Here is a 27462-nt window from a genome sequence, read left to right on the forward strand (position 1 = left end):
CGTGCGCGTGTGCGCGCAGGGATGCCCCTGGGATTCCTCGGCGGGCGGGGAGCCCCGGGACCGCGTGGCCCTGCGAGCCCGCGCCGCGGCGTGGGTGCCCGCGCAGGCAGGGGCGGCCGCCTCCGGAGCGCGGAGGGACTCGGCCGGGATTCCCCGGCCCCGCGCGGCCGCCGGTGGGGATCCCCGGGAGGCGCCGGGGCGAGGAGGCGGCGGGGAAGCCCGGGCGGGGAGCGGCGGCAGGCGGGGATCTGGGCGCGGGTCCCGGCCCGGCAGAGCCGCGGGAGCCGCCGGGGTGCCGCCCCTCCCCTCCCCTCCCCTCCTCCCCTCCCCCTCCCTCCCCGCCTCTCTCCCCTACCCTTCCTCCTTTCTTCCCTCCGCAGCATCACAAAAGCGCGAAATGAAACCCAGTGCGGCCAAGCCCGGCTTCCCGCTCCCACCTGGTGCGCCTCGCCCCGGGGGCCGGCGGAGCGGAGTGGGGGCCCCGACCCTGGCCCCGGGGACACACCTGTTCTCGCCTCTCGCCGAATCCGAGCCGGGGTGCAGGCGCGGAGGGTCCGACACATGCTCGCCGGCGTGCGCGCGTGTGTGCGCGCGTGTGTGCGCGCGTGTGTGTGCGCGTGTGTGTGCGCGTGTGCGCGCTCCCCGGGCCCACGCTCGCGGGGGGCGCTTGGTGTAAGCGCAGGTCTCGGGGCCCGGGGCCCGGGGCCAGGACCGCTCGGGGGCTCCTAGCGAGCGGCGTGCGGCGTGCGGCGAGCCCGCGTCTCTTTGTTTGGCCGTCGCCTCCCCACCCCTCCGCGGAGCAAACTGATTTTCGGTTTCGCGTGACACTGCGCGCTGGGACTCGGTGTGGGCCGCAGCCTCAGATGCCCCCGGTATTTGGAATCGAATAGTTCTTTCGGGCTGGGGGGTTATTTTTAGCGTCGGGACCAGGAGGGCCAGCGCGGTGACCTTTGTGCCGCCGCTTTGCGCTTCCCCTACGTGCCTCTGGCTGATGCAGCAGACGGATTCGCATCCAGCCGCGCGCACGTGCTTGCGCGCAAGTGTGTACACACGTTTCTACACACGTCGCTTTACCCCCTTCTCTTCTCTTCTTTCTTTTTAAAAAAATCTTTATTAAATCGGTGCTAGGAATGTACTGTTTGTAAACAAAACCAAACAAACCGAAGAACCAAAACCAAAAAAAAAAAAAAAAAAAAAAAAAACCCCAAACCAAACAAACAAAAAAACTTTCCTTTGTTCTTCTGGGCATTTTTCTATTTTGAGTAATGGAGTAGGAGTACCGAAAGGTTGCAATTAGTTCACTCGAATAAAAGACACTGCCTCTGAGTCAGTGCTGCCAGGTTGATAATTACTAACATATAAAAGCGGCTGCTCTGTTTAAGGCAAAAGGGGCGGGGCGGGGGCAGGTCCACGGTAGACAATGAGGGAGGGTCTCCGCCGACCGCCTGCTGCTTATTGTTCGGGCACTGGAGGCTGCAGCCTGCAGCCGCCGCCGCCGCCTCCGCCTCCGCCCGGGCTTCGCTCCTCGCTCGTCCCTCGGTCCCCTTGGGGCCGTCCGAGTCACCCAGCGCTGGCCCTCGGGGCGCCGAGACGCCAACCCCAGCCGCAGCCGCCCTTCGCTGACCGCCCTCTCTCTGCTTTGCAGGTTGGCATCTTTGCGCCCGAGGGTGTCGCAAGCCGAGGCGGCGAGGACAGGGCGCCTCTGGCCCAGCCCGCCGGGCGCTATGCGGCGCGGGCAGCAGCGCTGAGCGCCCCCACGCTGGGCACGGGGCGTCCTCGCTCAGGCGGCGGCGGCGGCGGCGGCGGCGGCGGCGGCGGCGGCGGCGGAGGGGATGCGCCCGGGACGCGCAAGGCTCCCGCCGCGAGCTACCGCCCCGAGGTGGACCCCAAGCAGGGCTCATCGCAGGACCGCGCGGACCCCTGCCCCGCGGGGCACGCGGCTGCGGAGCCTCGGGGCCGCATCTGCGGTCAGGATGCCCTGGGCGCCTCTCTGCTGGTGAGGATGCCCTGCTGCGCGGCTCTGCATCACCAGCCCCGCTCCCCGGTGGGCACGACTGAGCGGGCCCGACTTCGGCCCCTCGCGCTGGTGGATGAAAAGCGCCGGAGTCCCTGAGCGCGATCTGCGATCGGATCTGAGTCCTAAGAGCCATGGACGGAGGCGCTGGGTTGCAGCCCCGGGCGGGAGAGCCGCTGGAAGCACGAGCCACAGTAGGAGCTGTCCAAGACGGGGGCGAACCGGAGACCTTTAGGTCCAGGAGTTTGCCGGCCCTCAACAGCGCCTCCTGCCGGCCAGACCTCAGTCCTGTGCGTGCAGGAGCCGAGCCCTCCGTCGGCTGCGCAGATTCTTTGGGCCAGCGGGGGTTGCAACAAGGGCCCGGCCGGTTGGCCCCCAGTCCCTCTGCCCCTTCCGCTTCGGCAGAGATGGCAGGGCTCATGGAGTGTAACCACAGGGTGGACGTCAGCAAAGCCGTGTCGGTGTCCTCCGCTTTGGCCACGCTCCAGGGGAGAAGGTGCCTCTATGTGGTCCTCACCGATTCCCGTTGCTTCCTGGTTTGCATGTGCTTTCTGACCTTCATCCAGGCTTTAATGGTCTCCGGGTACCTGAGCAGTGTCATCACCACCATCGAAAGGCGCTACAGCCTGAAGAGTTCCGAGTCGGGGCTGCTGGTCAGCTGCTTTGACATTGGGAGCCTGGTAGTGGTGGTGTTCGTCAGCTACTTTGGTGGCCGGGGTCGGAGGCCCCTGTGGCTGGCCGTCGGTGGACTTCTCATTGCCGTTGGGGCTGCCCTCTTTGCTTTACCTCATTTCATCTCGCCCCCGTACCAGATCCAAGAGTTGAACGCCTCGGCCTCCAACGATGGCCTGTGTCAGAATGGCAACTCCACGGCGCCTTTGGAGCCTCCCGCCTGCCTGAAGGACTCGGGAGGAAATAATCATTGGGTCTATGTGGCTTTATTCATTTGTGCACAGATTCTCATTGGAATGGGTTCCACACCTATTTATACCTTGGGACCAACCTACTTAGATGACAATGTCAAGAAAGAAAACGCATCCTTGTACCTAGGTAAGACTTTCCTGTCTTCTCAAATAAGCTTGAACTCAACAGTCAAAAGGAAACACTTCCAAATTTCAGAGAGATTTTGTATACACACACACGATACAAACAGCATCTCATCATATATCTCACACATATATACAGTATATATAATGTCATTATATGTATTGCATGTATATTTTAAGCATTACGCTTCAGTTTATGTTTTCATGTTTTAGTCTTAGTGTGATATGTTTTAGTTTGGAAGAGAATTAATGTAGTAGGTCTGTGGGCTAATCATCAGACTCACACTTCACACTCTTCTCCCAAGTAATACAAACTTTTAACTGTGGGGTGGTGCTTCTTTCTCGTGCTGCCTGCTTTTGTAAAAACTCTAATTTATGAAGTTTATCCTCTAATGGCTGTTCTTCTAGAAAGTTCAGGAAGGAATAGAAGTACCTGGTGTGTGGTGTGAAGTTTTGGATTCTTTACTGCTTTCATCCCCTGCTGCTTCTCATTCTTGTCCCCCACATCAGGGCTGATAGAGTACCCAGACTACCTAAAAGATGCTTTACTGCCTACACACCTGTATTTTTTACCTAACACCTGCATCACCATTAAAACAAAAAACCTTGAGTGATATCAAATGACTAGGTTATCTTTATGCAGAAGCAAGATCACGAGTTGTAAAGTTAATCTAAAGCTTTTTTTATTGCTGGTTGAAGACCCTTTAAATACATGAACTTGGTAGCAAGTGGCTCTTGGATATGGTGATTTGACTTGCATGAATCAGCTCCTGTGAACAGGGGGTGCTTGGGTTAAATAGAGGGTGCTAACATGAGGCCAGACAGCCATGGTAGCAGATAGGAAAATGCAATGTCCTGGAAATCTGTGTGGTTGTCAGCATCTCCCTATACTAGCTGCTCCTCCAAAACTGAGCTTTTAAAGGGATGGATTTGAACCCTTGAGAAGGATGAACAGCAGTCATGCTAGATGAGATCTTTGTTTTTCTATATTTCTATACTGGAGTCCTAACTAAAAGAAGAGAAAGGATTGTACTTTATGAAAAATGGTAAATAAGCAAATACTAGTTATACTTACCGTTTTATTAGTCATGCAGTGATAGGATCTTGGGTGTGGGAATTACAAGGTTTCCAAGGATGGTGAAAATGATACCCCATTAAGAGGGCTGTGCTCTTTCCTCAGCATAACTGCTGTCTCCCAGAATCCATAGTAGAGGTGTCTGAGCCATGTATAGTTCCCCAGTAACTGGCCCAAATGCATTAGGACAAGAGTTTTATAATTTATTTTTATTATTAAATGCAAGAGAAAGAAATTTTCCTTCAGGACACTAGCTTGCTTGTTACTTTGTCATCTTGTTTTCTAACGTTTATTACAACAAATTTTCAAACAGAAAATTTGAAACAATTTGAAACACCAGTATTTCCTCCACCTAGACTCAGTAATCGTTCATTTTGTCATATTTGCTTTATCAACTGTGTGTGTGTGTGTATGTAATATATTTTTTTGGGTGGGGGGCTCAGCCCTTTGAAAGTAATTATAGACATCCCTAGATTTCAGCCATTATCTTATAAAAATAAGGACTTTCTTTTACTACATATTTACAGGAACTTTAACATGCGAAATTCATAATCATTCCCTAATATCATCAAACATCCAGGCTCTATTCAAATTTCTTCAATTGTCTGTTCAACATCTTTTATAACTATATGTTTTTCAGACCAACAGGCAGTCAAGATTCTCATACATTGCATTTGGTCACTAACCGTTTTAGTGATTTTATCACTTGTCTTCCATCCCCTATATTTCTTGTATATTGGAAGTTCAGTCTAAAGGTTTGAATAGATTCAGACGAAACATTTTTTGTCAGATTACTTCAAGGTAATTTGGTGTGTTTTATGTTACATGTATCTTGACATTTATTAGTGATGTTAATAAGTTTAATCACTTGGTTGAGTTGGTGATTGTTAGGTCTTTCCATTGTAAACATGCATTTCTCCCTTTGAAAATAAATTTTTTTTTTAACTTTTATTTATTTATGATAGTCACAGAGAGAGAGAGAGGCAGAGACACAGGCAGAGGGAGAAGCAGGCTCCATGCACCGGGAGCCCGATGTGGGATTCGATCCCGGGTCTCCAGGATCGCGCCCTGGGCCAAAGGCAGGCGCCAAACCGCTGCGCCACCCAGGGATCCCCTCTCCCTTTGAAAATAATAAGTAATCTGGGGGATCCCTGGGTGGCTCAGTGGTTTAGCGTCTGCCTTCGGCCCAGGGCGTGATCCTGAAGTTTCAGGCTCGAGTCCCACATCGGGCTCCCTGCATGGAGCCTGCTTCTCTCTCTGCCTGTGTCTCTGCCTCTCTTTCTGTTTCTCTCATGAATCAATAAATAAAATGTTAAAAAAATGAAAATAATAAGTAATCTTTAGAATGATAACTCTGTAGATATTCTAGTTGTTATTCTTATTTTTGCTGATCTTTGCCTCCATTTACTTTGAAAACTTAGATTCCTTTCCACTCCACTTCGTAGATACCATTCGTACAAATTTGCTTCATCAAAAACACAGGTAGAGCCACACACAAAGAAAGAACATCCACTAGTAAGAGCTCTGAGATTTAACTTTTCTAGTTGTTGCCCACTGAGAAGAAAAACAGCAGGTGCTACTTTTGGGAAGACCGAAAATGAGACAGAGTCCCTGTACCTGAAGAGCTTTCAGTATAACAAAGAAATATTGCCAATTCAAGGGAGGAGTGTGAAGTGACACATGCAAGGGGAAGAAATTTATACAAAGGGTACTTGCTTTTTCATCCTTCTATTCCTCTTTTCCCCCTTCCCTTCCTCCTCCTCTTCTTTTGAAAAAACTTTGATGAGTGCCTTAGGACACGTTCTTTGGGAAACCTCTGAGAATTCTGCTTCATATTAAATGGATCTCAGTAAAAGCTACATGGTTTGAGTGCCAGGAATCTTACCTGTACTATTTTATTTAATGTTCTTAATGGCCTCATGAGATGGGATTGTTTTCCCTATTTTCCAAGGATGAGGAAATCGAAGCTCAGAGAGTTTGAGTGTCTTGCTTAACGGCTTCAAACCCACACATCTCTGGCCCCAGAGCCCTCGAGCTTCCCTCCTCACTGCATGTTTTTTTGGCGAGAAGCTCTGGGAGCCAACTGAAACCAAGGGCTATCCCGTGTTCAGCAGAGCTCTGAGAATGGTGCAGAAGGATGCAGAACTGGCGTACAGTCATCAAACAGGATCAAAACAAAATCCTTCCTAAACCTTTTCCAGCAGGTTTTATAGGTAACCTCCATGTAAATTCAAAGGAGAGAGACTACTAAGTTATTTTTAGAATATAAGGGACGTTAACCTATTATGATGGGGGGATTTTTTCTAATAAATAACTGGTTCGATAGCTTTGTTATTTTCCACAAAACTGTTCTCTGTTACCTTTTCACTATCCACTCCTTTCTGAATTTTGTCAGTCTTTCTAGTTTCTCATTGCAACCATACAAGAAAAGACAAAAGCAGGTAGACGATTGGTATTTGTAGGCACAAACAAACATCTGAATTAGCATTGAAACCATTGCGATGGAATGTAAATGTATGTCCTAATCTTTTGAGTGTTTGGTGTTAACATTCTTTTTTTTTTTAAGATTTTATTTATTTATGGGAGACACAGAGAGAGAGAGGCCGAGACACAGGCAGAGGGAGAAGCAGGCTCCATGCAGGGATCCTGATATGGGACTCGATCCTGGGTCTTCAGGATCACGTCCTGGGCAGAAGGCAGGTGCCAAACCACTGAGCCACCCAGGGATCCCGGTGTGAACATTCTGGCCGCTTTAACTGTAGAAGAGCTGTGGTCATAGACGAGATATGGCAGCTTTTATACCCACTAAATGCCCTAAATCCTTCTGCAAGGAGAGAGCTTTAGTGTTGACCTGGAGGGTAGAGAAAGCTTTGTACTATTAAGAAGCAAGGTTAGTAACTAGACCATGATTTGTAATTGTATCTCAAGAGGGAGAGAGAGGGAGAGAGAGAGAGAGAAAGAGAATGTGGTCCTTTGAGGGCAAGATATTAATGAACCAACAGTGAAATGAGAAAGAATGGCTAACCGAGTGGGAAAAGGGGGGGGGGGTTAAAAAGGGAGGCATTTCCAGAATAGAAAGCCACAACACTGACTGCGGGATCATCAGGATAAGTAATGATGGGCACGGCCGGTTGGCCCAGCGCTGTGGGTGCGGCCACTGCGCTTCCCTGGTGTGAGAGCCCGGACTTCGCGACTTCGCACCGCCCGAGCAGGGGCGGACTTGAAGATCTCTATTTTGGTCTGGCTCTACCAGTGATGGGTGGGGGGGGGGCGAGACTTGAGACAAATCCCTTAACGTCTCCCAGCCTCTGTTTCCGCCTGGAGATTAGTACATTTGTTTCCCTCACTGTAATATTTTGAGGACCAAATGGGATTACATGTGTGCAAGCATTGTGCCAACTGTAAGAGGCAGCACTCTGCTGTGTTCAAGTGGAATCCAGACTCATCCCACAGAGTGGGCAGGCTGAGGAGTGAGATATTTTACTCTCTCTGCGTATGAAAACCCTTAACCAGATCTTTTTATAGTTGGGAAAAAGGGAAGAAGCAGCGTGTAGGAAATGAAGACATTGTAGGGGAAATCGCTCCTCAGAAGCACTGTACGGGTTCGATTTGATCAGCGTTTCAGCAGCATCATCTGCTGATTAATTGAGTTTTCTGAGAACCCAAGATTTTATTACCAGTGCTTTCGGCATGTCAGGCTTTGGTGGCCGTGTTTCACACAGAAGTGTGTGAACGTTTATGCAGTGTGTATTTGGGCCCAGTGTAACATAACAAGAGCCCTCTTGAAGTTTGAGGGGGCTCTGTGGTGTCCCAGTTTCACTGTTGTGGGTCTTCTGGCAGGACCCCAGACTGGCAGGACGTTTGGTCACCAAGAGTTGGTCCAAGGACATCCTCAGAAGTAATATTATTGTCTTAAAATAAATAGCTGGTGGCTTCTCCTTTTTTTTTTCTTTTTTCTTTGGCATTGCCTCAGTCTTTTAAAAAGTACAGTGAGGTTAAAATCAGTTGAGTTCTATTTTTTCCAGATTTCATAGTATAAACATTATATATGTGTATGCATAGATGTGTGCACAAATATACATATTTGTGCTCTTTCACAGTTTTTTTAAAATAAAGATTTTATTTATTTATTCATGAGAGACACACAGAGAGAGGCAGAGGGAGAAGCAGGCTCCATGCAGGGAGCCTGATGTGGGACTCGATCCCGGGTCTCCAGGATCACACTGTGGGCTGAACCTCTAAACCGCTGAGCCTCCCGGGCTGCCCTATTTGTGCTCTTTCTGAGATATGAAAACCCTTCAACATATCTTATCTGGCTTTATCAGTCACTGGGGGTGAGACTTGAGACAAACCCTTTAACATCTCCCAACCTGTGTTTCCACAGGACGATTAGTACATAATCCCCTTCAACATGTCTTTCTTTAGAATTGGAAAAAAGAAACAAAGTTACTTCTTAGGGACATTGTATAGAAAAATCTCGATCAGTTTTTAGCAGAGTTCTAGAGAACAATCTACATCTGTGTATGTCAGGTTTTATTTTTTTAATTTATTTTTAAAGATTTTATTTATTCATGAGAGAGACAGAGAGGCAGAGACATAGGCAGAGGGACTCCATCCCAGGACCCCAGGATTATGACCTGAGCCAAAGGCACATGCTCAACCACTGAGCCACCCGGGTGACCCTATAAAGTTTTATTTATGGTAATAAAAACAATGAAAGATACATATATGTATCTTTAAGTTTGGCCTTCCCCAAATGGTATAACCAAATGGATATATGGCTTTGACAAGATCAGGGTTCGTTTATCTTGAGCAACAAGCGAGCTTCCTCTCTTCCCTCTGGCTCATTTTTGCAATGGCTCTGGTGCCTGGGGGCACTGAATGGCTGCTGCTCCCCACAGGGAGAGAGTGGAGGTGGTCTCTGCTTACACTCCAGGATATCCCCTGGCCTCTTCTAGCTAACATGATTTTGAGGAAGGCAAGAGTTAGGTTTTCCTATCTGTATGAAAGAGGAAGCAGAGGAAGTTGAAAGTGGCGTGAATGCTCAGTGACTTCTGGTCATAGTGTTCCTCACAGCAGTCGTGTTTTTCTTTTTGTCTCAGTAGCCAGAAAACTCAGGGTATTTTTTTTTCCCTGACCAGTATTAATAACCTATCCTCAGTGGCTTATAGCATTAATTTTCCTGATGACCTTTAGTTGGGATTTTGAAAGTGCCCAATAAAAATAGCACTCTTTCCCTCACTTGAGTTCTGAGTTCATTGAGAAATAAGTCAAAGGCATAAACCCATAAGGACCAAAATAGCACTTTTTTAAACTGATAGAATCGAGATTGAAGAATGTAGCTCCTATCTTTGTGCAGATGGAGTTTGTGATTATCCCACCATTACACAGACTTACTCACCCAGCCACAGGCCATGCATGCGGGAGCTCAACAGGGCAGCAGCCTTGGATCTCCCCACGTGGGGTGGGGCCAGGTCTGGGTGTAGCATCAGGTAAGACTTACCCCAAGGGGGAGCAGGACAGAATTTTTACCTCCTGTGTGCGTACTTACTCCCAAGAGGCAAAAAGGAGGAGTTGAGCTGAACATCCCAGTTTATATTAAAACTCATTGATGACATTAATCTCTTTCTGCTCTCCTGGGGAGGAATAGTGCTGGGGCATGGGGGGAGCCAAGAAAGGGAGCATCATATGGAATGTGTATTCTCTTCTAAGACTTTTTTTTTGAAGATTTTTGTTGTTGTTGTTTATTTGAGAGAGAGCACAGAAGGAGAGGGAGAAGCCAATTCCCCGCTGAGTAGGGAGCCCAATGCGGGGCTCGATCCCAGGACCCTGGGATCATGACCCGAACCAAAGGCAGATGCTTTAGCCCCTGAGCCATCCAGGCACCTCTCTTCTAAGACTTTTAATTCCTTTTTTTATCCTGCTTTAATTTTGCTTGTCTCAGTTACAATATCTTTGTAAGCTTCATAAAATCCTTTTGGGAAGTAGGCTCCACAAATCATGAATAAATAAAAAATATAATCTCCACTGAAAACTAATATGGGGGAGGATGATGATTGAGGGATTGGAGGAAGTGGTCCAAGACACATGAGGAGCAGTGACCAGAATGGATGCAGGGCAGAGAGTGAGAACGACCTGGCCTCTGTGGCCTGTGGCAGTGTCTTGTTGGGATGTTAGTCAGTTGCACATATACTTGGGGCAGCTAATCTGTGTCAGAACAGGTATATCTTCTCTACCCTTAGCTATTACTGAATTTATTTATTTATTAAGGATTTTATTTATTTATTCATGAGAGACACCCAGAGAGAGACAGAGACATAGGCCGAGGGAGAAACAGGCTCTCCGCAGGGAGCCCCATGTGATACTCGATCCCAGGACCCTGGGATCATGACCTGAGATGAAGGTAGATGCTCAACCACCGTGTCCCCCAGGTGTCCCCCATTACTGATCTTCTATCAGCTGCATGGTGGTCACTTGTGGCCTCTAAGACGAACTAGTCAAAGATGTTGAGAAACAAGCCTCAGATTCTAACTGACAAGCAGAAGGATTTACTGCCTTGCTGTGGAAAAGACAGTTGAGTGCACCTTGATTTATTCAGCCCACCTGCAAAGAGAATGGCCTTTTTAATGGTATTTATACTACTGTTTTCAAGCATGATTTTATTGATCTCTCCCCTCCCAGTGCTATGAAGGCTGTTATGTGTGCAGTCTGAAACAGCTCTTCTGAAACTTTATTTTTTTTAATTTTTTATTTTTTAAAGATTTTTTTATTTATTCATGCGACACACACACACACACACACACACAGAGAGAGAGAGAGAGAGAGAGAGAGAGAGAGAGGCAGAGACACAGCTAGAGGGAGAGGCAGGCTCCATGCAGGGAGCCCAACGTGGGACTCAATCCTGCATCCAGGATCACACCCTGGGCTGAAGGTGGCACTAAACCGCTGGGCCACCAGGGCTGCCCCCTTCTGAAACTTTAATGTGTGAATTATCAGGATGCTTTTTTCCCAAATGCAGATTCTGCTTCTGTAAGTCTGGAGCGGGGGCCCAGGATTCTGCATTTCTAATGTGCTTCCGGGTAAGGTCAGTGCTGCTGGACCATGTTTGGAGCAGCAGGGGTCTCGAGACCACAGATCTTTGGTCCTTTTCACAGGTGGGAGGTCGCTGTCTGGGCTTGGGGCCGGAGCCCCAGTTGTCCAAACCAGTGACTGACTGAAGTTCTACTTCATCAGAAAGAATCCTACCCTCTCTTACTCATTTGTGAAGGCAAGATGTCAGTTTTGAGTATTTTTTTTTTAATTTATATTTATGATAGTCACAGACAGAGAGAGAGGCAGAGACACAGGCAGAGGGAGAAGCAGGCTCCATGCACCGGGAGCCCGATGTGGGATTCGATCCCGGGTCTCCAGGATCACGCCCTGGGCCAAAGGCAGGCGCCAAACCGTTGCGCCACCCAGGGATCCCGAGTATTTCTTAAGCTGTGGCTACTGTTATGAATTCCACAGTTGTGTGACATCACGATCACTGGTGCATTTAGTAAGAGAAAGTGACCGTAGACAGATGGAGTTCATTTTGACATTAACCAAAAGAAGCACCACTTTGTTTATTCTCTTCTCCACCCCGAAGGCTCTGTGCTGGTGGGTTCCTCTGTGTTGGTGGGACTCTGCATGTCAGAGGTATGTCTGTGAGCTGTGTAACCTCAGGTGAGCTCAGGTGAGCTCACCTCAGGTGAGTGCCCCTTGGGTGGGGGAAAAGCAAACATGTACATGGCTCTGCTTTTGTCTTTCTAAATAATCTAGAATATTTAGTAGTGCATTGGGAGTTTGATAAGAGATAAATGTAAGATCTGGGTATATTGGAAATGATTTTGAAGAATGAGGCTTAGAAGTTTTTCCTTTGCAAAGGGTGATCAAATAGAAAAGGGCACGGCCTGGACTGGCGGCCCATGTTCTCTCTGTAGTCAAGTCAGTATGTGTCCCAGAGATCATCTCATTTAGCCCTAGTTGTAAAGATGATCATTTGATAGATGAGGAAGCCTGGACTTTAGGATTGAAGCATTTGTTCTATGTGAAACAGTATGGCAGCTCCTCCAGAAATGAAAAATAGACTTACTATATGATCCAACAATCTCACATCCAGGTATATTATTATCCAGAAAGAATTGACAGCTGGGTCTCAAAGAGATATTTGCACATCCACGTTCTAGCAGCATCATTCACTATAGCCAAGAAGGGGAAGCAATCTATCAGTCTATCAGCACATGAATGGATAAACAAAAAGTGGTATAAGCATACAATGGGATATTATTTGCCATTAAAAGGAAGGGAAATCCTAACGCATTCATCTGCAACATGGATAAATCTTGAAGACATTGTGCTAAATGAAATGTGAAGCTTAACATATACCAGGCATTGCCTTATCATCTTATTTTATTCTCAGAACAACTATGGGACAGCTACTTTTCTTCTTTTCTATTGTGGTAAAAAACACATAAGATTGAATTTATCATCAACATTTTATTTTTTATTTCATTAAAAAAATTTATTTGAGAGAGAGAGAGAGAGCAGGGGGAGAGGCAGAAGGAGATGGAGAAGCAGGCTCCCCACTGAGCAGGCCCTCCACCCCCAAGTGGAGCTTGAGCCCAGGATCCTGGGATCACGACCTGAGCTGAAGGTAGTCCCTTAACGATCTAAGCCACCCAGGTGCCCCACCATCAACCATTTTTAACTGTACAAGTTAGTAGTGTTAAGTATATTCAGATTGTTGTGCAATAGATCTCTATATGTTTTTCATTTTGCAATATTAAAACTCTATATCCATTAAACACTAATTCTCCCTCTCCTAGTTTTTGGCAAATACCTTTCTACTTCCTGTTTCAACTGTTTTGACTACTTTAGATTCTTCATATGAATAGAATCACATAGTATTTGTTCTTTTGTGACTTGCTTGTTTTGCTTAGCACAATGTCCTTGAAATCCATTCATGCTCTTGCAAATGGCAAGATCCTGCTCTTTTTTATGGCTGAATAATATTCTGTGGTATACATATACCATTTTTTTAAAATCCATTCATTGTTGATGGACACTTGGGTTGCTTCCATTTCTTGGCTATTGTGGATAATGCTGCTGTGAGTATATCTCTTTGAGATCCTGCTTTTAATTCTTTTGGATATACCCAGAAATGAGATTTCTGGATCACATGATAACTATTTTTCATTTTTAGAATATCTTCCGTAGTGTTTTCCATAATAACTGCACCATTTTATGCTCCCACCAACAGTGCATGGGGTTTTCAACTTCTCTATATACTCACAATAGAAGAATATCTTCTATTCTCTTGATTAGTTGCCATTTTGAAGGGTGCTAGTTGATATCTTATTGTTGTTTTGGTTTGCATTTCTTTAACGGTTAGTGATACTGGACATCTTTTAATATGCGTATCAGTCATTTATGTACCTTTTTTGGAGAAATGTCTAAATATTTTGCCAGTTTTAATTGGATTATTTTTTATTGTTGTTGACTTGTAGAATTTTCTTACATATTCTGGATATTACCTCTTATCAGATACATGATTTGTAATTATTTTGTACCATTCTTTGGGTTAGCTTTTCACTCTGTGGATTGTTTCCTTTCATGTGCAGAACTCTGAAGATGTGGTATAGTTTCATTTGTCTGTTTTTTATTGACTGGACTTTTGGTGTTGTATCCAAGAAATCATTGCCAAATCCAATGTTCAGAACATTTCTCCCTATGTTTTCTTTTTTTAAAAACAATTTTATTTAAATTCAATTTAGTTAATGTATAGTGTATTATTGGTTTCAGGGCCTATGTTTTCTTTTAGGTGTTTAATACACGTAGATCTTTAATTTGGATAATTTTTTGCATATGGTATAAAGTCAGGGTCTACCTTCCTTCTTTTGCATGTGAACATCCAATTTCCCAGTATCATTTGTTGGACATCATGTCCTGTCTCCATTGTGTAGTATTGGTTCCCTTGTCCAAAACTGGCAGCTACTTTTATATTTTACATATTTATAGTTTTATATATATATTTATATACATTTTATAGGTGAGGAACTCCAGATTAACAAAACACTCAAAGTCATCTCAAAAGTGGCAAAACCAGCACCCATGGTCATCATCCAAAGCCTGAACATCAACATCATGGAGAGAGTAGGGGACAGAAAAGTTGATAAACTTCTAGTATGATTTTGGCTGACTTTCTTAATTTTATTATCTATAAAGGAGATGAGGAGGTAAGGCTAGAGTTGTTTCTTAGATTTTTATCATCTCTTAAATTCTCCAGTTCTGTGTCTTCTCAGCCTGACTTGATATGGTCGCGTACTGGATTTTTGTACTCAGGTCTGCAGAGAAATTGTAGTTGGTTTGTTTTTCCTTGAGCCATTAAATGCTAGTCTCTTGGGCCCTTCTTCCACCACCTGGTTGGTGGCTTGACTGTTACCATCACATGACAGCTATCCTATGGGAAATCAGGCATTCTTTAAAAAAAAATATATATATATGTTTGTTTGTTTGTTTGTTTATTTATTTATTTATTTATTTGAGAGAGAGAGTGTGCACCTAAGCTGCGGGGAGGGACAGAGGCACAGAGGGACAGAGAGAGGGGAAGCGGAATCACCATTGAGTGGGGAGCCTGTCTAGGGGCTTGATCCCAGGACCCTGAGATCACAACCTAAGCAGAAACCAAGAATCAGACACTCAACCGACTGGGCTACCAAGGCCCCCCTAAAAATAATTTTTTTAAAAGCAAACTCTAATCCCAATATGGGGTTTGAACTCACCACCCAGAGATCAAGATTCACATGCTCCACTGACTGAACCAGAGTCAGACATTCCTTTTGCTCCTTTTTAGGCAGCTGTGTGTTACCTGATGGTAACTTCAGAGTCTACTTCCCCTCCTGGGATTTATGATTACTTGTGAACTGTCACCCTGCAAAAATGCTAATCCTTGTTACCTAATATAACCTAGAAAGGCAGGTGCAGGTTACTCTTGCTCAAAAGAGCATATTTATGTAATTAATATTTTCAGCAGGATGAAATTATATAATTTGCAACTGTATGAAATTGAATTGTACAGTTTCTTTCCTGTCTAGAGTGTGGGAATTCTTAACTATAATACTTTAATAATAACAATAGTAATAATGGGATTTGGTTTTGTCAGGTTTCTTAAAAAAATTTTTTGGTCTTGAAACCTTATGAAGGAAATAGAAGTTTTAAGGTTTTTTTTTTTTTCTTTTTTTAAGAAGAGGGGAGAGATTTGCTTGCTTTCTGGCCATAAATCTCTTATATTTATGTATATATATATGTATATATATAAATCTGATATAAATCTACTTATAATAATTATATAAAGATGGTCCAACAATGGTCATATGCAAAGTGTCTTTGTATTATTGGGTGGAAGCTATTTGCCAGTATTTTGTCTAGAAATATGCTGTTGGAGTTCAGCTGGAAGGGGAGCTTTTCCTGATTTGAACTGCATTTTGATGGCTTTCCTTTTAAGTGAAGGACAGAAGCAACTTTTAACAAGATGCAAACATTTTCCTGAGATAAATCTGAAAAGTTTCCTGTGAGAAAGACTTATTTAAAAATACAAATATAAATCTTAGGGGCACCTGGGTGGCTCAGTTGCTTAAGCATCAACTCTTGGTTTCAGCTCAGGTTATGATCTCATGGGTTGTGGGACTGAGCCCCGTGTGGGACTGTGTGCTTCTGAGGAGTCTTTTTGAGGATTTTCTTCCTCTGCACCTCCTCTACTGATGCTCTTTCTCACAAATAAATAAGTAAATCTTTAAAAAATAGAGATATAAATCTTAGAATACTTATTCTGAAATTTGGTTTTGATGATCTTAAAAATGTCTCCTGGTATTTCAATCTTGTGAAACTCTCAAAGAAGTCAGTTTTAATTTCTTTAATTAGGATTGGTGGAGGGCAAGAAAGGAAGAGTGATGGGTAGTCTTCTTCGTAATCTCTGGGTTCAGTTTTTTAGGTGTGCATTGTTCTCTTTTATTCACCCTTTCCTTTCTTTTAGTTTCTAGAGCCATTGTTGTCAAGGAGAGACCCTCACATGGATTCTCCTGGGACACTTATTTATTCACTTATGTGACATTTCATACCACTTTGGAAATGACTAATTTAGGACTTGGACCTTCTGGGTCATACTGTTTTATAGGAATGATAAATCATATACAGATGGCTAATTTGTAATTTGACACAAACTCTACTGTAATTACGGACATGACTTTGACCAAATCATGTAACCTTTCAGGACCTCAGCTCCCTTTTCTGTAAAATCATCTAGTGTGATCACACCAGAAAACTTTTAATCTAATCTGTGATTTTCAAAAGCTTGATTAGGGATGAGAGCAGTGGGAGAGAGGAGTGGCTATATAGTGTATGCTGTATTTCTAAAACTAACCCTAAGAAGTGGGTCCTGATCCCTCAGGAATTTGTAATCTAGTTTGACTATTTATTTAGCACCATCTGTTTTGGATGGTTTAAGATGATCCTGTGAGCTGTGTGACCTCTGGTAAGTCCCTCAACATCTCGGGGTTTTCCGTTTTCAAACTTGTAAGTTGATGGGTTGGAATTAGAGAGTCTCAAATATTCTCTGATTAGAGATATACAGAGATATTTGTCTGATACAGAGAGTCTCTATACTCTCTGATTTCTTTGGAACCTACTGTGGCATAGATCCATAGGCTAACATATTCAAGGCAGTTGAATCTAACAGTTAAGAGAGTGGCTGCTAGAGCAGAGTTCGAATCCCAGCTCTCCCAGGGGCGATGGTGAACCTGTGGCAGGTTCTCTGGCGTTTCTGTGCCTGATCTCACTTCTGTTAACGCTGGGATCATTGTGGGCTACTTCATAGTCATGAATTAATGTGTGGGATGCACTTAAAACAGGATCTGGCCTGATACATGGTTAAACACTCAAAAAAAAAGTGGGCTGTCATTATTTTTTAGAAAATTAATCCTGTTCAGGAAGAGAGTGATGTTAGTTTTCATTGCTGCTGGCAGGGTACAGATCTCTTGTGGCTCTTCTGAACAGGTTGCCTGCCTCACAAAGTTATGTTCAATGTGTCTGCATCGACTATCCCTATTTGATCATTGTGTGTTAGGCTGGCCCTGAGTCAAGTGGGATGAGATGTGTGGGTTCCATCACATCACTGGCATTTTTGACTGGCCAGCACTTTTTCTGGAGGTATCCACTCCATCTTCCTCCTCTCCACAATGTTATGTGGACTCTGCTTCCTTGAATCTGGAATGTCTGTTATCTGCTCTACAAAATGAAGAGCAACCATGACGAGAAAGAAGACAAAGCTTCCAGGTTATAAATAGCTTCCTGATGAGACGCTCTTGCTATGGGCTTGTGATAATTATGATGGGAGCTGTTGGCTATAATCAAGTTTAATTGCTGAGAAGCATAGGGAGGTAGCCCTAAACACATATGCTCAAGGGCTATCGTTATGCTGTTTCTGTCCTATTCTAGACTTAAAAATCTCTGATCACCTCTCCAGCCAGCAAGTTCTTGTGTGTGAGGGTAAATCCAGAGCCTTCTGTGGTTCTTGGAGTGAGCCTGTGACCTTCCTGAGCCCACTTACTGATATCATGACTCATGCGGTTTATTATGGATGGAAAGTTTGGGTGAATTATATAAGAAAGCCAATGCCCCAGAAATACAGAAATGGGCCTTTTTGCTTTGCTTATCTTCTTTCATAGAGGGTACACAGTGTGTGTGTGAGGGGGGGGGGGAGTTGGGAGTACAGGAGAGAAAAAAAAGACCAAAACAAGTGGAAGAAATGGGTACGTTTTCAGGAGTTGCTTATACTGTGTTCCAGAAATATGATCTTACCTTGCTATTGCTGGAGTAGGAATTTTTGCTTTTCTTCTAATCTTTATTTTTCCAGGGTCAAATGATAGTTTATAGATTATTATCAAAGACTTTTGTTCTTCTCTCTTTGACTGTTCTGAGTTTATTGTCTATCAGTGTTCCATTCAGAGTTTGCATGGGCAAAAAAAAAAAAAAAAGTAAAGGCTGAATTAACTGATTTTTGTTCTATATTTAAGTTCTCTTTTAAACAGTTTTACTTAAAAAGTGGAAAGTGATATCTAAAATAAAGTTTGGGGGTACCTGGGTGGCTCAATGGTTGAGCATCTGCCTTTGGCTCAGATTGTGATCCTGGGGTCCTGGAATCAAGTCCCACAATAGGCTCCTCAGAGGGAGCCTGCTTCTCCCTCTGCCTGTGTCTCTGCCTCTCTCTGTCTCTCAGGAATAAATAAATAAAATCTTAAAAAAATAATATAAAGTTTGGATTCAGATCAATGTAGTTTGGGCCATGCTATCATAGATGATGGTTGGGTTATCAGTGTTATTTGGCTTTCTATTGTCTTGACTGCACCAGCTCCCACTGTCAAGTGCATACCACTTTTAAGGCTTTGGTTACATATAATAAGCAGTCAGATGTCTTAGAAAATCTCCACAGATTCCACTTCCTACCCTAGATTCTCAACCAACTTGCCTTTGCCCTAATACTTCCCATTCATGCCCACCGCCTGGAACCTTTTCCCTTCTCAGTTCCTGTGGATTCTAGTGGACTGTTTGAATCTTAATTATGACTTGTCTGGGATGTTGAGCTTTGCTGTCTATGGACTGTTTCCTGCAGTTTGGCCCATTTCACTATATATAGAGTGCCTACTTAAGCTCTCAGAACCTCCATTTGGGTCTCTGAGGCACTGGCCTGTTCTGGCCTGGAACTCTGACATTTAGGGGATGCCTGGGTGGCTCAGCGGTTGAGTGTCTGCCCTTGGCTCAGAGCGATCCCAGAGTCCTGGGATTGAGTCCCACATCGGGCTTCCTGCAGGGAGCCTGCTTCTTCCTCTGCCTGTGTCTCTACCTCTCTCTCTGTGTCTCTCATGAATAAATAAATAAAATCTTAAAAAAAAAAAAAAGAATTCTGACATTGAAACCACACACAGGTGCTTTACTGTATACAGCAATAATTCTCAGGGGGGGTTATTTTGTGTCTGTAGCTGGTGAACTCACTGGGTTATGCAGAGCCCAATGTTAATGAGGCCTGTGATCATGAGTTACTGTGAGTCAGTCACCATTGCTCTGTTCCATGATGCAGGGCTCTTTCCTTGTCCTGTCAACTTGCAAATGAGCTTATTTACTGACTTCCAGGAGACTAGGAATAGGAACAATGCTCAGCTACCTTTACTGTAAGAACAAAAACAAAACACATGTTCTGTATTTCAATACATGGAAAATGTATAATAATAATAATTAAACTTAGCATAATAATGATGACATAGTAATTATAATCATCATCTTATAAGTAGCCCTGGGAGGCAGGGTGTTTAAGTATTCTGACCAAGCTGGTTTTAAATGACTCAATGATCTTAGGTCTTTGCAAATTTTCTTTTGGCATATTTCATTATGTTCTAATAGGTTGCTTATAAATTTTTAAAGAAAATGTATATGCCAAAAAAAAGTATTTACACATTTCATTGGCAATTGTATTTAAGGTAAAAAAGCAGAAATATTCATTTTCCTCTTCGGTGTTGATATTATTTCAGATACTTAAACAATAAATTGTTACTTTAGCTGCGTTATTTGGTTAAAAAGTACATGTTGATGATTGTACATTTTCTTTAATGAGTTGATTTCAGACTACCCTGGCTCATTTTTTTTTTTTTTTAATCCCAGCTCAATTTTAAACCATTAGCTTTTTTTTTTTTCCTTTTAAGAAAAAGTGCTATACAAAAGTAAAAGCTCAGAATACACACTTTTTTTTCTAGATGGGAAGATGAATTTCTTACATTATAACAAAGTTTTTGCTTTCTTATGAATTCCTTTAGCTACGATTATCAAAAATGTATTTTGTAGCTTTCAGGAGCATATTCATCCACGAAAATCCCACACATGTAGATTTTAATTCCAGATACTTATTTTTCACTGGTCACAGAATCTGGCTAATAAATGGTTCTCTCCCTTTGGAGTTTTCTTCTCCCTTTTTATTTGGCATCATCTGGGATTTTAATTTGAGAACTCTTAATCCATTCATTGATGTGACAATTAGAGCTTACTACCAAAACTATGGGTTCCTTATGGGATCTTCCCTAACTCTTAAAACATTCTTGGTTGGTTATTGCCCTTTGCTTTAATTTACTCCTACTGATTTAAAGTCTTATGACTGCTCTAATGTGAGTCAATTTGAATTAATGTTTCAGAGAAGACCCTAGGAGGCCTACAGTCAAATGCTTACTGAGGTCACTGTGTCTGCTCATTTACTTACTTGGTAAAAACTCTGCTTTTTCTAAAATGGATAGATATTTTATTGCTGATTTTATTACATAATTAGTTATGATTCATTCCCTCTTTTGTATTATTCTTTTGCTAGAGATTTTTGTTAGGAAGACTTCGCGTCAACATAATTTGAAAAATTCACTGGCTTTTTTTTTAATTGCCAGTATGATAATAGGCTTAGTAACTGATTCCCCTTGTGACTTTGTACAATCTAAACCTGCTGTGATTAAATACCAGTTCTCCAGGAATAGTACAAATATGTCACAGTCTGTGTTAACAAAGTATTACTAGTCCCTAATGGACCAGGTTCTAATTTCATTATTGTTAAATCAGACTTTTAATGACCAGGTTAGTCATTTGAACATTATTAGAATGTTTTTATACATTTAATTTCCAGAATTTCTTCTTTTAGTTTCTTATAAATCATTTAGGTTACAATACACTCATTATATATAATTGATTAACCTCTATATTCTCAGTTTCCACTAAATGTGCTTTCTCCTTTCTTTCTGGTAAAGGATTCTTTTTACTATCAGTTTTTTGAAAAGTTTTTTTATAGCTAACTAATTTTTGTTTCATAACATGCATTTTTCTTTTGGCTAAAACTAGAATTTATTAGGCCAGGATTTTCTAGTGAACTTCCATTTTCCCACTACATCATGTATATTGTTTCTCTGTTAAATGACCAGTGTGTTCAGGCTTTTCTGAGTTGCACAATTACCTGTCATATGTAACAATAAAGACTTTGAGACACAGGCAACATCTCTTTAGTATATTTGATATTAATAAATTGGAACCATGTTTTGATATCCATTGAAGGGAGGCAGCATGGGAGGATGGAAGGAGTGGAGGAGAAACCCGAAGCCTGAGTCTGGGTGTTAGATGTGGTCTCGCCACTTAATCACCATGTGATCTTGAGCCACCCAGCTGTTCTGGTTCATCTCATTAACTTGGGAATATTAACTTGGACTGTGCCTATATTCTACAGGTGGCAATCAGATGAGACGAGTACAATGTCCTTTCATTCACCAAGTTGATAGACACTCTGTGCTAGATGCTGGGGTATGATGCAGAATGGGACTGCTTTCATGGCACTTAGTTTAGAAGGGGAGACAAAAAAAGTAAATGATGAGTAATTCATGATAAGTGTTGTAAATAAAAGACATCACATGGCATTACATTTGGGGAGGAGGTACTTAATTAGTAAGATTTTAAAGAGGAAGCCACATGTAAGCTAGGGCTTAAAGGATATTTGAGAACTGTGACAAGTAAAATGTAATCTTAGTCTGATATCAAAACCCCTAGAATATATATATTTTTTAGATTTTATTTATTTATCTGAGAGAGAGAGAGTGACTAAGAGAGAGAAAGCACAAGCAGAGAGAGTGGCAGAGGAAGTGGGAGAAGCAGATTCCCCGCTGAGCAGGGAGCCTGTTGGGGGGCTCCATCCCAAGATGCCCGGATCAGGACTAGAGCCGAAGGCAGACACTTAACTAACTGAGCCACCTAGGCATCCCCAGAATGGAATTCTTTTTTTTTTTTTTTTTTTTTTTTTTAATTTATCTATGATAGTCATACAGAGAGAGAGAGAGAGAGAGAGAGAGAGAGAGAGGCAGAGACACAGGCAGAGGGAGAAGCAGGCTCCATGCACCGGGAGCCTGACGTGGGATTCGATCCCGGGTCTCCAGGATCGCGCCCTGGGCCAAAGGCAGGCGCCAAACCGCTGCGCCACCCAGGGATCCCCCCAGAATGGAATTCTTAAAAATGTCTTAACATCATAATTACCCAAGGAGCTTGCTTACAAATTCAGACTCTGGATCCACTTCTAAGGGTGCCTAATTTAGTAGGACTGTGGTCAGACCTTAGCATCTGTACTCTTATTTTTGAAAAAATTTTAAAAGATCTTATTTATTCATGAGAGACACAGGGAGGCAGAGACACAAGCAGAGTGAGAAGCAGGCTCCCTGTGGGGAGCTCGATGTGGGACTCAATCCCAGGACCCTGGGATCACAACCTCTGCAGAAGGCAGATGCTCAACCACTGAGTTTCCCAGGAGTCCCAGAATAGGTACTTTTAAAAAACTTCCCAGATGATCCTGTTGATCTGTCAGATTTGGAAACTTGTCCTAGAGAACTCCTAGTCGGAAACAACAATTGCTTTTCAAAGGAATGAGTGTGACTTAGTCTTCTTGTACCCTATTTTCTACCTGTTGAGTCGGTCTCCATTTCCCAGCAGGTGTGCCTATGGAGGGAGCTTCTGGATGCTATCTAAGTAGGGGAAGGAAGGTCTGTTTCTAGTACATGTATTGGAATTCTAGTGTGTAATATTGTATATTAAATAGATTGTTGTGAGTTATTTTGGAAATCTGAAAGTTTTCATAACTTTATGCACACTGGAAACATATTTGGAATTCTATGAAAGTAAGCATGGAGATTCCTCATGGCAGGATTCATTATACTTTTTCCCTGTACCTAGTTTTAATAAAACTTTAATATATTTTTATATCTATTTCATTTTACTGAGTGGCTTAAAGCCAAGTAGGGAACTAGGAATTGCCCTTACGTTGGATTCTAAGGTCAGGCACAACTCAGTTTGAGCCTTGGGGCAAAGGAAACAGGATCCTCTTCCTCTTTTCTCTTCCCTTCCTGGGGGTTTTCAGGGAAGCCAGTAGCAGTAAATTTGAAAACATAAAGTAGCCACTGGGGTTTACCAGTGAGAGGCTTTTTCAAAAATTATTTATTGTAGAAATCTTCCTGTACTTGAAGCTGTATCTTTAAAAGATTGCTAGCAGGTCAGCAAAGTTTAGTAGCTGGTAGGATATGGCTAGTGACAAATAATCTTTTGGAATACCACTTGTCTGTAAGTGTAGAATATTCTGAGTAGTGATTGTAGTCTCAGGGTATGAACTCAAAGTCATCTTTCATGCCCGTGATTGCTGCCTTTAGGACTGTGAAGGTCTAAATGATGATGGCCATTCTCTGGTCAAGAGTTAACATGTGGTCTCTGAACAGATTTATCTTTATAAAGCAGTATGTGACTGTGAGGGCTTACCCTCTCCTTTAATGAAAGAGAATGCAGACACTTCCTGGTTTCTCTGACAGGAGTCCCTTCAGGTAGACTCTGATGAGACTGCTCATCTTCCCCTGGGGATGTCTCACTTTTGTTTTTACATCATTTCCACACTCACCCTCAGGTGTAGGGGTGCAGTGGGTAGCCTCTGGTTTGATATTCTAATAACTATGGAACAGATGACTCCCCTTCCATTGGTTTTCTTTGGCATACTGAAATAGGCTGTTGCTCAAAAAAGGCATCCACAAATACTGTAAAGAATAGGGAGATAAAGTCAGAAACTATAAGGAGCCTATAGCTTCATTGAGTTTTGAGATACAGATTTTAGATCCTAACAAAAATGCTTTACTTCTAGGCCTGGTTTTGTCCTACATCCTGTCTTGGAAATTCTAATATTTACTTCCAGAGGACAGTGAAAAACTCACATATGCCTGATCAGATGTGACATCTATCCTGGTCTCTCTGACCATCTTTACAAGGAAGGTGCTGTTCTCTTTTACTATAGTCAGGATTCCTATATGTCAGGATTCCTTCCTGGCTATTGACTCAGATTTCTCCCTCTTATCCCTTCCTTTCCTCAGCAGGGAGGTGAGGAGGTGAGGGTGGGACTCACCTCGTCAGTGGAATCTCTTGCATTGGGATAGCCATTTATTTATTTATTTAAGATTTATTTATTTGAGAGAGAGAGAGACAGAGGCAGAGACAGAGAATATGCATGCAAGCAGCGAGAAGGGGCAGAGGGAAAGGGGAGAAAGTGTCCCAAGCAGACTATCCTGGTCTTGGAGCCTGACTCGGCGCTAGGTCCCAAGACCCTGAGATTATGACCTGAGCGGAAACCAAGAATCGGATGCTTAACTGACTGTGCCACCCAGGTGCCCCATGGGATGGCCTCTTAGCTAGAGCTTTGGATGTAGCTGAAACTGGAGGATAAGCCAAAGATTCAAGGGAGTAGGTTCAGAAGGGGAACTGGTGAGGGAGGGTACAGAAATGTATAAGTGCCCCTCTTTTCTTTCATTGAAACTAATTATAAGAAGAGGTGAAGCTCATGTATATCAGATGACAACAGTGCAGTCCAGTGTGGCTCCAGGACTGGTGGCCAGTCCTGTCGTTGAATGCTGTCAAACTCCCAAGAGGGAGGTGCTTTTTGCCCTGGGATGGTAGACATGGTTTGCAGAGGAATCCAGCTTGACTGATGGACAAGATAGGGCTGGGCCAAAAGGGTGAGAGGGGTATAATACAAACAAGATAGATGAAGAAGTGTGAAAGCACAGAGTGGAGGCTGCAAGTTTGGCAGGAATAGAGCGTCTTTCTAGGTGAGCATGACGGTGTGTTTGGGCCAGATTGTGGACAGCCTAGAGGTGTTGTGACTTGTAAATGATACTTATACACCAAGCTTTTGTGTTCAATAATGCTTACTTGATTTGGCTTCTTCTAGAAAAACTTTTATTAAAAATTGCCCCACTGTCCATTTTCAGTTAACAGGAAGTGAAAATAGATAAAAATGAAAAAAACATAGATTATCCTTTGGAGTGTTTTTTAATATTAAATATTAAAATTAATTGGGTTTTCTGTATTATCATCGAGAATATAATCAAGGGATTAATTCATGATGAGAAAGTGTGTGTATGTGTGTGTGTGTGTGTTATTTTGGAGGAACTTAACCTTTATTGGAGAGAGTTTTAATTGTTCTAGGGTAACTGATTTCTCTAAGTTACAACAGACAGTAAAATGGCCCTCAAGAGTGTTGGGGTAGCTCTTAAACTGATTAATTCTCAGTGGGACATTTTGTGTTAATTAGGGCTTTCATTCTATTGGAGGGAAAAGCAGTATGTTGCCACATATGATAATTCTAAGACTCTAAGGATGCATGAGAATTTAGTCCATTCCTTCATAAAATGCTCAAAGCACCTTAAGGGAATTGCTCACAGAGAATAGAATTCCAGAATTTCATGGGTTGATTTTATCTTAAAGATAATCTAGGCCATTGGTTTTCAAACTTTAGCTAGCATCAGAATTGCCTGGAGGGCTTGTTCAAATCCAGATTGCTGGGCCTCACCCTTAGTGGGTCTGGTTCATTAAGTCCAGGGTAAGGCCTGAGAATTTGTATTTCTATCAAGTATCCAGGTGATCACTGATGCCGCTAGTCTGGCAACAATTTCCTTTATCTGTTAGAACCAGGTTTCATATGCTTTACTAATTGGTTCACTAGTTTACTCATTCAAGAAATATGTACTGGCAGCCTACTCTCTTCACACAGTGTTTCAGGTGCTGGGGGTTACAGCAATGCACAGACCAAGTCCTGGGCTCTGGAAGCCTCTATTCTAATGCTAGAAGTAGATGGTACATCCTGTCACTTTGGGCAGGTGAAAGAAAATAGCACCAAGTAGGACACTATAGGAGAATGGTGTCAGGGAAGATCTTTTCAGGGAGATGTGATCTCTGGGCAGAGACTACAGCAGGTCCAACGGTCTGAGGCAGTAAGGAGTTGGGGTGTTTGAAGATGGTCTCTTGGGAGTAGAAGGAACAAAAGCCAGGAGAGCCATCTGAGAGCAGGGGAGGACGCTGATGAGCATCACACACACAAATGTTATGTTACCAAGTAAGTTTGGGAAATACTAGTCTGAACAGCATAAAATGGTTTTTCTTTTCTTTTCTTTTCTTTTCTTTTCTTTTCTTTTCTTCTCTTCTCTTCTCTTCTCTTCTCTTCTCTTCTCTTCTCTTTTCTTTTCTTTCTTTCTTCCTTCAGATTTTATTTATTTGAGAGTGAGTGAAAGAGAGCAATCATGATCAGGGCAGAGAGGAAGAGGGAGAGGGAGAAGCAGGCTCCCTGATGAGCAGGGAGTCTCACATGGGGCTCGATCCTGGGACCCCCAGGATCATGACTGAGTGAAGGCAGATGCTTAACCCACTGAGCCACCCAGGCACCCTTAAAATAGTTTTCTTTATTGCAGAATATCTTAAAGCCTTTACTCTGCTGAGATCCATTAGAAATCTCTAGGAAAGGACGAAGGCATTTAGTCTTTCTCAAACTTAGACGACCACAAAACTTAATTCCATAGTCATCTCAGAGACTGGTGTACTTTGAAACATATTTGGGAAATCTTGATCTAGTGAACCTTTCTCCCTCATGTCCAGCTAGGGAGATTGATGGCCAGAGAAATTAAGTTACTGGTCAAAAATAATAATAATGTCGCTTGAGGCGATGTGGCAGGGAAGGGAAGAACACAGCATGGAGGTGAAGGACTAGGTCTCAGACTTTGCTCTGACATGTTCTGAATGCTCCCATTTCACAATAAGGTATCTGCTGAGCTCTGTGGGTCTTCATATCCTCAGCTAAGATGAGGGGATTTTGCTATCTGTTTTCTAATGACTCCAGGAGTCACTCTGGGTCAATGATTGGGAAATTAATAATTAATTATTTTTGATCTTTTATTTTTTGGAAAATAATTTAAAGAGCACATGTCAGTTGGCAATCACACTCCTTTAATGGACTTTTCCCGAAATTCTGGTGTTCTTTTTTTTTTTTTAAGATTTTATTTATTTATTCATGAGGCACACACACACACACACATACACAGAGGCAGAGACACAGGCAGAGGGAGAAGCAGGCTCCGTGCAGGGAGCCCAACATGGGTATCCATCCCAGGACTCCAGGATCACGCCCTGGGCCGAAGGCAGGCGCCAAACCGCTGAGCCACCCAGGGATCCAATTCTGGTGTTCTTATGAACAGCAAAGCTTACAGACTTGGCTAAAGAATGAATGAATGAGTATAGGTTCTATTATTATGCGTTCAAATTGATACACATTATATAAGCACATAGTGTAAGGGGCAGTATACATGGTGGTTAAGAGCCCAGGTCAGGCTGCATTGCCTGGGTTCAGAGCCCAGCTCTGCTTACTTTGGTCAGATTTCTTAAGCTCTCTGGGC

General features: G+C 43.2%; 1 protein-coding gene across 2 annotated transcripts in view; it reads left to right on the forward strand.

Annotated features, from left to right (window-relative positions):
- The first annotated feature begins 1890 nt into the window (after positions 1 to 1890).
- The window catches only part of SLCO5A1 (solute carrier organic anion transporter family member 5A1), a 137616-nt gene continuing 112044 nt past the window's right edge, over positions 1891 to 27462 (forward strand). For both annotated transcript variants that reach the window (XM_026015379.2, XM_072734558.1), the window contains exon 1: positions 1891 to 3064. In XM_026015379.2, the coding sequence (XP_025871164.2) occupies positions 2149 to 3064 (916 nt within the window). In that variant the 5' untranslated portion in view covers positions 1891 to 2148. The remainder of the gene's footprint in view (positions 3065 to 27462) is intronic.

The sequence above is a fragment of the Vulpes vulpes genome, chromosome 13, assembly GCF_048418805.1.
Source record: "Vulpes vulpes isolate BD-2025 chromosome 13, VulVul3, whole genome shotgun sequence".
Taxonomy (NCBI): domain Eukaryota; kingdom Metazoa; phylum Chordata; class Mammalia; order Carnivora; family Canidae; genus Vulpes; species Vulpes vulpes.